Source organism: Azolla caroliniana, unplaced genomic scaffold (genome assembly GCF_043228905.1).
Source record: "Azolla caroliniana isolate FFs.n. ecotype wild unplaced genomic scaffold, voAzoCaro1.0.p SCAF_12, whole genome shotgun sequence".
NCBI classification, from domain to species: domain Eukaryota; kingdom Viridiplantae; phylum Streptophyta; class Polypodiopsida; order Salviniales; family Salviniaceae; genus Azolla; species Azolla caroliniana.
The window spans coordinates 6,361,251-6,372,711 of record NW_028230447.1 but is presented as its reverse complement, the minus strand read 5'-3'; the positions used below and the strand labels follow the sequence as shown (position 1 = coordinate 6,372,711).

The 11,461-nt window shown below is 36.8% G+C and overlaps 1 protein-coding gene across 2 annotated transcripts; it reads right to left on the bottom strand.

Moving 5' to 3' along the window:
- Positions 1–4,831: 4,831 nt before the first annotated feature.
- Positions 4,832–11,159, bottom strand: HEB2 (condensin-2 complex subunit H2-like protein). Of its 2 annotated transcripts, none has more exons than XM_087328683.1 (11): positions 10,738–11,159; positions 9,107–9,206; positions 8,906–9,006; positions 8,673–8,815; positions 7,757–8,249; positions 7,515–7,666; positions 7,172–7,348; positions 6,960–7,058; positions 6,377–6,478; positions 5,882–6,055; positions 4,832–5,705 (listed from the first exon to the last, which is right to left on the bottom strand). In XM_087328683.1, the coding sequence occupies exons 1-11, from the start codon at positions 10,910–10,912 to the stop codon at positions 5,211–5,213; spliced, it is 2,211 nt and encodes a 736-aa protein (XP_087184809.1). In that variant the 5' UTR covers positions 10,913–11,159; the 3' UTR covers positions 4,832–5,210. The 2 variants fall into 2 exon arrangements, with proteins under 2 accessions (XP_087184809.1, XP_087184810.1); XM_087328684.1 differs by having other exon boundaries at positions 6,960–7,055; positions 10,738–11,156.
- Positions 11,160–11,461: the final 302 nt, after the last annotated feature.

Sequence of the window (11,461 nt, the reverse complement as noted above, 5' to 3'; positions counted from 1 at the left end):
CAACCCGTGCTATTTTCACTACATCATCAAGAGTGATAGTGCAAAGGAAACCCTCTCAAGTATTGTAAAACTAGATGACATAAGTGTGTTAAACTTAGGTATTGTTACGTGTGTAACCATAACTAATCATGAGATAGGTTTTCCGTAGTTTTCCTAATCTTATGATGAGTACATGTAGGTTAGTTCTGAATGGAACGAGGGTATGAATTGTAATATTCAATTCTACAGTGTCGGATAATTACTAAGTGTGTTATTACTTGAAAACATCACATAAAGTATGGATAGAGTAGTAGGGCCTAAGAATTTTGGCTATATAAGAAGGTTGACTACCTTCTTATCAAGAGGGTTGGACTTATATTCAGACTATGACAATGTATCTATGACTCTCGTTACCTAAGCATGTGCGATCCTCACAAGACCCAAGGTACGGCTCACATCAACCTTCAATGGTATGGGATATCGAGGAGGTTCAAGTACGTCTCACACTTTTGCCATGGGGTACACAAGGTGGTTTTATGTTCCTCTTTCCTTTCCTTGGTCTATAATTCTTTATGTTTTGCTTAATTAATTAATTAGACTGTAACAATTGACAATAGCGCATACTTTTTTTTCATCGTATGTTTTCTTCAATTATGTGATGTAATTTTATGTGTGTAACATGTGTGCTCAAGTGGTCAAAATATATTCCTTGTGTATTATATGTGATCATTATATGTTCAGTGCATGGTCGTCACATTTCAATATATTAACATGATGTAATCTTGTGTTTTCACAAAACAACATCATGGGGAAATGTCACCGTGTGTTTTAGTATTTTATCAGCTTCCAAATCGACATGTGTTTTAGTATTTTAGTATTTGAGCGTCAGGGCATACAATTGCTACACCACCAAATCGACATGTTCATTGGCAATTGCATGAGGCGAGAGAGAGAGAGAGAGAGAGAGAGAGAGAGAGAGAGATCTTTTTAGTCAAGATATTTTTGTACACCTCTAACTCAACATATGCACTGACAACCTCAAATAAACACGATTAGACAAGGAGGGAGACATGGAGACATACATAATAGTGAGAGGTTGTGTTGTGTGTATCTACAGTTGTTTTGGGAAAACAAATTTCATTAATGTGACTTTTAATTAGCAAAAATGATCATCAACTTTTTAATCCCAAATCTTTGATTAATTTTTAGTTTTTATGCTTTTTAGATTCATCAAATTAGTAGGGTTTAGGGTCCAATAGTAATCAACTCTTACTTGAGGTTGAAAGGCTCCACTCCTTTCTCCATGGGCATGTCCTCCATATTGATCTTTCTCCTTGAATGACGATTTTTTGAAGGATTCTCCATCTTAGACTCCTTAATAGACTCCTTAGCTTTTTCTTTATTTGAGGGTTACTTGATTCCCCTTCCACCTCTTTGCACTTATGGGTAGCTCAAGTTCTCTTGATTAGAACAACACCACGATCATCGTCAATATCATACATAAAACTAAGAAGATTTACATTGGGAGGTACACTCCTTTCCCCATGGGCATGTCCTCCATATTGATCTTTCTCCTTGAATGATGCTTTTTTGAAGGATTCTCCATCTTGGACTCCTTCGTTTTTTTCTTTATTTGAGGGTTACTTGACTCCCCTTCCACCTCTTTGCCCTTATGGGTTGCTTGAGTTCTCTTGATGGGAACAACACCACGATCATTGCCAATATCATATGTCATAAAATCAAGAACATTTACATTGGAATGTATTGTTGGAACTTGAGCCATTGGCAACGGTTCTCCATCCCTAGAAGCTTGATTATTATTGTTTGCATGGTTGTTATGGGAATTTAAACCTCCTTGATAGATACCTCGTCCTACACCTCCTTATCGTCTCAAAGGACACCGCGTAGTAATATGACCTTCAACACCACAAGAATAACAAACCGAGACTTGTTTTTCTTGTGGCATCTCTCGAACTTGGTTGGTGTTGAAACTAGCTTGCATTTGGCGGGATTGAGTCGTCAGCTCGTAAAGTCATCGGTTTAGTTGCTTAGGGAAACTGCCATTAGTTCTTGGATGGTCTTGGATGGTCTGCATCTTGCATCATTGGTATACTAGCTTGGTTAGTTATAGTATAATTAAATATGTTCGGAAAAACATGTCCTCCATGTACAATAGAGGATAGATGTGGGGCATTTAGAGTCGGCACCACATTCACACCAGCTATCGCCACTGTGCATCAACTCCCATCCGCATCACCTTTAGTTGTCTATCATAAATTTGACACAATTGTAGAAGAGTTTGAAAATTGGTTGGGTCCATCAAATTTGCCTCCATTGTAAAGTAAGGATTCAAGCCCGCTTTGACGCGATCCATCTTGAACCACTCATTCTCTACACCTCCTCGTAAACGGATCCATGTTGACCAAAGCTCTTTGAACACCCTTTCATACCAGAATACTCCATTGATGTTGACATACGCAATGTGAAGAGTTCCTCTCACACCTCCATCGCATTACGCCATCAAATGTACTTGCTTCAAAATTGTTGAATGAGCAATTCGTAGTTGGTTTGTTGGTTGGGAGGTAGTGACTCATACCACTCCCGAGCTCTTGAGTAGAAAGTTGCCACCAACAAGGGAAGTTTCTCTATGTCATTCACCTTCCCAATCGAAACCACGTGATGCTCGAAGGTTGCCAAAAAAGCTCCTACATCCTCAACACCATCACCTATAAAGGCAAATTGAAAAGCCATATCCACACAATATTGCGATACAATAAACATTCCCAAGATACGGAAAAGATTGGCCCTCCCTAGTGCGCCAAAACAAAATGAAGTTGATAGAAAGAAGATATAAAATTCCAAACCTCCAAAGATCAACCATACTACACGAACGAAAAGAAAAGAAAAAACAAAACAAAGAGACCAAAACCCCCAACACACAACCTTCCTTCCTTGCCCTTATTACAAAGGTATCCCCTACCAGATAATTTCCTCCCCCTCCTTTCTTTTTCACGCTCCTTTTAGAAGTTTTCATCTCCTATTTTTAGTTATGACACAATGACCTTCTCATCATCATATCTCTCTCACCAAAGTCCAAAATTAGAGATGTAAAATTCTAAACGTAGCTCACTTCACGAGCTTTCCAACCCATATTTGAACCTGGTATTTGGGTTTCAAACGAAAGAGTTATGAGTGTTCGTTTCAGACTATTTTCTGGTGGCCCGCTTTTTCTTCTTTTTACTTTTCTCCACGTCTCCTACTTTTAGTTTGACTTCTCCTCAAAATCTTGGTTCGTGTTCTTGCCCTCCAAATGTGAATGACCCATACCTTATATTCTTCTAGTGTTCAATTGCTTAAATTCTAAAAACATTTTCACAATATTCAACTTCAAAATCTCATCAATTATAAGTTCAACATGCTTGTCTAAGAAAGGGTCCGGCCTTTGCATTCCAAATTTGAGTTTTTGGCCATTCTATATAGTTCAATAATTGTTGAAGGAGGGGTACATTACCCTCATTTTCATCTTTCCCTAAGCCGCTATGATGTTTGGTTGTGGTATATCATCCTTAAGAGGTGGTTGCTTTGTAACCTAAAGTGTCCCTTGGAGAGCACACAACTTTTTGGTGGAAAGTCCATTCTTCTAGTTGATTTGAACCCAAAGTTTTTTAAATGTCTTGTAGTTTCTTAATTTTAAGCTTGAGGGTTGGGCAATTGTGAGCCGTTTTTTCCGCATGATTTCTTTTGTTTCCTTTTTCTTTTCTTAGTAGTTTGTCCAACCCTTCATCACAATCAACTACTTTTACTGTTATCTTTGCTAATACATGACCAATAGTAAGTTCATGCCCATCTTTTTAGCTTCTCAGGGTAATTTGGAACTAGACAATCTCGATCATAACTCGGACAAGTGCCTTCTTGGTAAAACGAGTTTGAGCCTTGGGCTTGATTGTTTGAGGAAATGGTGAGTTTGTTAAGTAGCGGGGCCTATGTGATTGTTTGTTATAAATATAGTTAGAAATTTCTTGCTTGGTCAAGCATTTGCTTACCATATGTGAACTCTAATCATTTAAAAGACAATCAACAAAGATACATTGTGTAAGCAAGATACTTGGATTAATTGGAAGTGTTGGTACCATCTCTTTATATTTCTATGTATTTCGTCAATTAACGCACATGTGTATAGTCATAAGCGTAATTTGCACCATTTTCTTCATGAAAGCTTGGGGTTGCGAGAGAAGAAGAGTTCATCCAAATGTTTAACACAATCATTACTATCTTAAGAATTATTCACAACCACTCTTACACATCTATGCAACAATTGGGTAATCATCAATCCAATCCTACATCACAACCTTGAACTCAAGCCAAGAAGGCATTAGCTCACTAAACTACACCCAAAAGCTACAATATCATTTCCATAGGTATGGACCCATGACTCTTTCATCATTTTTCCCTTCTATATACTTCATCAATCTTGTGTGTCAAATGGGGGCATTTATATTATGATGTTTAACATCTTCATCTCTTGACCACCGTCTCTCGTTCTAGTCTTCTCTATTTGGGAATAGAATCACCAAATTAGTCCAACAAAACAATTGTTGAATTAATTGATAATAAACCATAGGTTTTGTATCTATTTTGCAGCATATATATTATAGAATAATTTAGAAACCTTATGTGGAACTTCGTTTCTCCTATCACTTAGAGAATAATATAGCAATTTCAAAGCTTCACCCTTCTGAATGCATTACAATTATATGGCATTCTCAAAACACTTTTTACGGAAATTTGAATACACTAGCATAGATAGCACTTTCAAAACACAAATGGTAGAAAGGAAAGAGATGCTCAAAAGTGGACAAAAGATGATATCATTTGAAGCAATCAGTAAATTCTGCCAGAGGGTGGAGTCACATGGACCTCTTTTTCAACCAATGCTGAAAATTCAGAGTAATTTCCATGCCCCTCTTAAGTGACCTTCTTCACATACCATGGCGATGAAACATGGTTTCAAACATAACTCCTCTATTCTGATGTTAAAAGAGTTTTGTTTTCCGATGAGAGTTTTTAACTATAGTGGTTAAACAACTGGACAAGAAGAATTAGAGGCTAGTCTAGCCAATGGTACACATTAATACAAACTAGGCAAGAATTACATAAAATGGAACTCTTAAATCTTGTAGCATATATACCTCTTTCTCCCAAGTTCTACAAGACTTCTTCATACATATGGTTCAACTAACCAAGCCTACTTGAATGGGTGTGAGGGATTGCCTTTGACTTTGCTTTCCCATTTGCTTTTCTTTTTGCTTTTGCTTTTCTTTTTGCTTTTGCTTTTGTGACTTGCCATCCACGGTGGTCGATCTCGGGCTAGTTAAGCATTTGTTCAGTTTAGGAGCATCCAGAGGCCTCATATTGTCTGATGCAATGGCTAGCTTGCCTTTCTTACCCGACGAGATTTGTAACCCTTGAAAGCTATTCTCATACTGATTCTCACCTCGGACTTCTTCATCATACACATTACTTTCTAGAACTCGGATGTCACCTTTGCCTTTCTTTTTTGAGGACCCTTTGAAGGCATCTCTACTGGAAGGTGCCCTATAGTGTAGCATTTCCTCGTGTCTTTTCCGATAGCTAAGCAACTTCACGGAAAATGGCCTTTCTGCTGTAAAACACTCGAATGAGCCCAGCCCATTCTGAGTCTCCAGGGAGACATTGCCATTATTCACCTATAAGGAAAACAAGAAAGAATACAACCCAATAATGCATTTATGTTCTACAATCACAATCATGTAAAAGGTTGTCCAAATGATCTCAACTTTTCGTTTGTAAATCATAGGTCGGGAGTTCACCACAAACTAGATGGAAAATAAATCAAAAAACTGTTAGTGGATAGTGTATTTACCAGTTGCAAAAGTGCAGCAAATGTCCTGGCAACTTCATGTTTTTCAAGCCCTCGTACAATATGTGTAAATGAGGCTTCTACACCACTTGAATCAGTACCAGTACCCTGACATGACAACAGTTTATCAAGAACTCTCTCACCATAGACATGTATGTCAAAAGGAGGCTGAGAATCCTGCGGAATAAAGAAACATTATAATTAACTTTCATAAATATTAACTAGAAAATAAACGTAAATTTTCAAGGTTTTGGAAATTTTCGTCTATTTTCTACATTCGAATGTTTTTGAAATACCACAAAATAAGCTAAATTCTAATGCTCTGAAAGATAATTCTAATCCTCTGAAAGATGTCATAATATTTGTTTGAGGTCTCACAAACTCTGTATATAAAAACCCAACCATCAAAGGGAGTCTTTGGCCTGATTATGTTTTAGAATTTTTTGTTTTTTTACACAAACACAGGCCTACGTATTTCTGGTTTATGCCAAGACCAACCTGTTTTGCCAGGTTTCTCTCGATTTTCTGCTTCCAACTTGTTACTCTGTTTGCCATTTCAGATCGATGTTCAGCCTGTGACTGCTTTTTTAAGATCGTATCCTGCCCATAAAAAAATGATCATCGATAATGCCTTATAATATTTGCACTTCTGTATTGTAGCACTGTAATGTTTTTGGTTTTGTTTCTGCAATATGGTCAATCTAAAGTAATAGATACCCAAAAACCATAATGTAGCTTTTCAAAATAGGATTTTAAAACCAGAGCATATTCAATATTAGCTTAAATAGCAACATGGTTAATGCCCTTATAGCTCCATTTATATGATCAATCTAAAAGAATAGAAACCCAAACATCCTTTTTATGTAACTTTTCAAACTAGATTTCAGAAAACAGATCATATTCAACATAAGCATTAATAGCAACATGGTAGATATCCTTCTATCTACAGTCAATCCTAAACAATTTGATGCCCAAACAACTTTTCTATATACTTCTTCAAACTAGGATTCAAAAACAGAGCATATTCAAAAAGTATTTTTAAAAGCAAGCATCCAAACAGACAAATGTAGTTTAATTTTACCAATTGTGCCTGGCAGAGAGCCTCCAAGCATGGTTCTTCACTTATGGTTGTCTCTGGTATGTTGAGCATGACTTGGTCTATGTTATAGTTGTGTTGCTGCTTAAAAATGCACAAACTAGATAGTTTGTTATCATTTTTATCATTCATGACTTATCTCGGTCTAAGAAGAATTATTAGCACCAAAAGAATCAAGATTCAAACCTATCACCTACCTGACTAAGCTCTTGTGATGATATGGGATCGTCTACAAAATCTGGCTCATAACAATGATCTGGTGCATCATCACCAGCAAGTCCACCATCATCAGAATCTTCACTATCACTAATTCTGTCAGAATTCCAGCCATTGCCAGCCAATGGTGATCCCTTACTAATGAACGAGCTCCGCAGCTAAAAATTCAAATAGAAATGTGGGGTATGAGAACAAATAAGTTGTGCAGTGTCGTAATGTATCTTGTGATTTTAAAGTTGCATAGCACCACAACAACTTCACATACAACAAATAAAGGACATCAAAATTGACAGATAACATAAGAAAATAAAAGAGTAAGCATGCCTTTTCATAAGGAGGAGGTTCTTCTAACTGCTTAGAACGCCAAACCTCCCTCTCCAAACATTCTAAGGCCTGCCAAACCTTCCCCATTTGGGAGTCATTTGGTTCTGATACTGTTTCCCATTTTGGCTTTGCCCTCCTCTTCTTAGACCGTCCTATCATACAAATAAAGATGATTTAAGCAAAAAACAACAGGGCATATAAAGTCTAAAACTCTTAAGTTTATATAAAACCATATGCTTTACCTTTTCGATAAGGAACCACCGGAAGTGTTCCGGGTTCATGTGGATTCAAAGGTGCCCAAGGGTCCAAAAAATCATCTTCCTGGACATCAGATTGATTATGCACACTTTTGTTGTCGGTCTTTTGTTGAAAGATAGCCTCAGCACCATCTTTGCAACCTTCAATTACTTCAAATTCACACACCTCCCCTCCATTATCATCATGCCAATCATCCATATCATTATCAAAAGAGCCCATATTGAGTCTGGGACTTTTTGTGATACTCTGATGTCCTTGAGAGCTTCCAGGAACACCGTTATCATGATGTGGAGTATATTTACGGCTGGGTGTACGTGTACCACTTCTAGGAGTTTTGCAGTTTGCTGAATTAGGAGGATTGGATGGAGTATTCCTTCTTGTCTTCAGATTCTCGTTAGTTTTCCAATATTCATCAACATACTTAGCATCACAAGGGTCAAGGAGTAGGAAATCTCTGTGAAGACTGCTTGTGGAGATCTGCACCCAACCCATACCAAAAAGAAGGTATAATAACCATCACATAATAAAATTATTCACAGACAAACTCTTGGTAGACTGCAAAGCCAAAAGATCTTTACATGATACTTTGAAAATTTGCACAGCTAAAATATTTGGTACGCTCTATTTTGCCAATAGGTCTTTAATTGATACTACAAAATTATTCACAACCAAAGTCTTGGAAAAATCCATTGGCAATTGACCGTTGCATGAAGTTATTCACTATCAAAATCTTTGATAAACTCCATGAGCAAAAGATTTTCGCATGATGCTATCACATCATTCACAACCAAAATCTTTGGTAAACTCCATTGCCAGAAAAACCTTACATGATCTAATAAAACAATTCAAATCTAGAATATTTCATAAGTTCAAAGGTAAAGATACTTTTGTCTAAAATACCTGGTATGATGCCAATTCTCCAATATCTCCAGAAAGGTCAAGATTCTCTCCCTCAACAATAAGCAAGCATGCAGGCCTCTTAACAGCTGAAGAAATGCACGATGATCCACAATCTGCCTCAACAAGATCAATGTTTGCTTCCTCTGGAAAAAGATAAACCAAATATGTGATGATTTGGCCAGAATCTTAGCTAAGCTTGTTTTGGATAATTTCATCTTTGCACTTTGTCTCACCGGGAACATCATCGAGGTTTAAGAATTCTTCTTCCAAGTCTTCGACAATATCTGTATCTTTTCCATTATCTTGAATAGAACTATTACTTTGGTGTGCTTCTCTACATAAGTTAATAGCAAGTAAGTACATACATATATATAGTATTCAAAAGACAACATGTCCAAATATTTATCATGAGATGAAAAGGCGGAGAGTCTAACTTCTTGTGAGCAATGAAGTCCAACGCCTGCAGCACAAGAGCATAAAGGTATTCTACTTTCCGACTGTAAATTTGAATTGAACCCTGTATCAAGAGAGCCGCTGCAATCGATTCGTATGTGTTATTCCCAAAAAATTGACTAAGAAGCAAGAAAAGAGTAATTCTCTAAAAGAAATATCCCAAACTAAATTATAATAATCATATAATTAGATTTGGACTGATTAATGTAGCATATAATCATTTTTAGGATTGAACTCTCCGTTGTATTGATGTTTAAGGAACAGTGAGATTAGGGAAGATTAAGGTGATCCATGGTTAGTTTATAATCAAATTGATGTGTGGGGAAGGAAACACCACATTCAGAGAAAATTAAGGCAACTCTCTGTGTTTTCCAAAATTGAAGCCCAAATCTTGATGACAAGGAAACAAACCTCTGAAATCTTGAAGCCCAAAGGTGACCCAATAGTTATGTTTAGCAGTAACACCAGGTTACTGATGTCTTAGACTGAACTGGGGAAGATTAAGGAGACAATGCATCATTTTTAGTATCAAAAACTCATTTTATGAAGTTTGGAGAAGGATTCCTTAGATTAGGAAATTTCAAGGTGAGAAATCATGTTTTCTAGCATCAAACACCTTATTTTAGTGATAGGAGTATCAAAATCCCTTCTCCCAAGAGAAGCACTGAGATTAGGGAAGATTAAGTTAACTTGTCGTCACTTCTAGGTATGAGAAGATGACTCAACATCATTTTAGCATATTCTAAGTTAAGCGAATCAAAATCCTATTTCTTGTTAAGATTAGGGTGATCTATTATCAATTCCTGCATCAAATCCCCATTCGGACAAAGAATTGTTCATATTAGGGGACAGTTAAGGTTACCCATCGTCATTTTTGGCCTCAAAATCCCCATATGCAAAGAAACCCTCTGAAATTAGTTAAGGGTACAGAGACCCATCATCATTTTCAATTAAGGTGACCCCCATCATCATTATAAGGTGAGTCTCCATAACTTTGCTATGAAAACCAGAATATTTTTATCATCATAATTTCTGGGAAGAGAAACTATGCAATTAGGGAAGATTGAGATGCATCAAGACTGTGCTAAGATTAGGGAAGAATAAGTTCATCCAGCATCGTCTTTAGGGAAGATAAAGGGGATCTAGAGCCATATTTAGCATAAAAACTCTTGTGTGCACTGAGATTACAGAAGATAAAGATGGCCCACCATTAGATGTAGCAGAAAAAAAAAACTTGAAGGACTAAATTAAAGAGGATTAAGATGATCCGTCATCACATTAGTTATTTAAAACCCCGTCTGTACCAATTTAAGGTGAACCATCGTCATTTCTTAGGATTAAGAAATATTTCTGTACTAAGAATAAGGTGAGACATAAGCATGCTTGGCATTTCAAACCCAGATATGGCCAGAAAATCATTAAGATAAGAGAATATTAAGATGGCCCACAATCGTTCTCAGCATAAAAATCCCCTTCTGAGGAAAGGACCGATAACATTGGAGAAAACCATGAAAAAAACTCCTAGAGAAGGTCATTTCTTTTAAAAAAGAAAACATTTTACCAGTACAGAACAAGCAGAAGCGAGGCAGGACAGAGCAATATAAGGAATTACCTTGAGCAAAGTTGAAGGATGCATCCAGACAACCTTCATGATGTGGTTGAGAAGATAAAGCCAGACCTTCTAGATAGATTTCTAATTCTCTTCCGACATCTACAGCCCAATTTGCTGCTAAATCTCGATTAGGCTGAAGAAGAAGCAGAAACCTGTTCTCTTCTTCTTTCTCCATATTTTCTTCTTCTTCTTTTTCTATCAAATCTGTAGAATAATAAGACGAAGACAAAGATGAAGAAACAATCTTAAAGAATAGATATTTTCTCCTCTAAGTCCGAGAAGAAGCTCCATTGTAAGAGAAAGATATGGAATTCCTCCCAAAAAAAAGATTTAGCCCAAAACCTAAAATAAAAAACCCTAATATTAAAGCCCTGTAATTTCCTGTGAAAAGGAAGAGGAAGCAGGAGAAGAAGGAAATAAAAACCCAAAACCCTAGTATTAAGGTTCCTGTGATTTAAGCACAGGGAAGAAGAAATTAAAAGCCCTAAAACTTAAAAACCCTAAAAAAAACTAAATTCCTGTTAAAACCCCTAAAACTTAAAATCCGACGAGGACAAGGGAACTAAAAAAACCCTAAGACCTAAAAAAAAACTAAATTCCTGTGATGAAGAAGGATGAGAACGAGGAGAAAGAGCTAAGAAACCCCCAGAAACCTAAAATCAAATCTCCTGTGATGAAGAAGGAGGAGCAGAATGTATGTATGTTGGTGTCTATGGATTGTATT

What these genes read in the sequence shown, in the direction of transcription:
- HEB2 (XM_087328683.1), bottom strand. Translation starts at nt 10,912, where the DNA reads ATGGAGAAAGAAGAAGAGAACAGGTTTCTGCTTCTTCTTCAGCCTAAT. An exon ending in CATCACAAGAGCTTAGTCAG is followed by an intron (nt 7,059 to 7,171) that starts GTAGGTGATAGG and finishes TGCATTTTTAAG; the next exon opens with CAGCAACACAACTATAACAT. An exon ending in AGAGAAACCTGGCAAAACAG is followed by an intron (nt 6,056 to 6,376) that starts GTTGGTCTTGGC and finishes TTTATTCCGCAG; the next exon opens with GATTCTCAGCCTCCTTTTGA.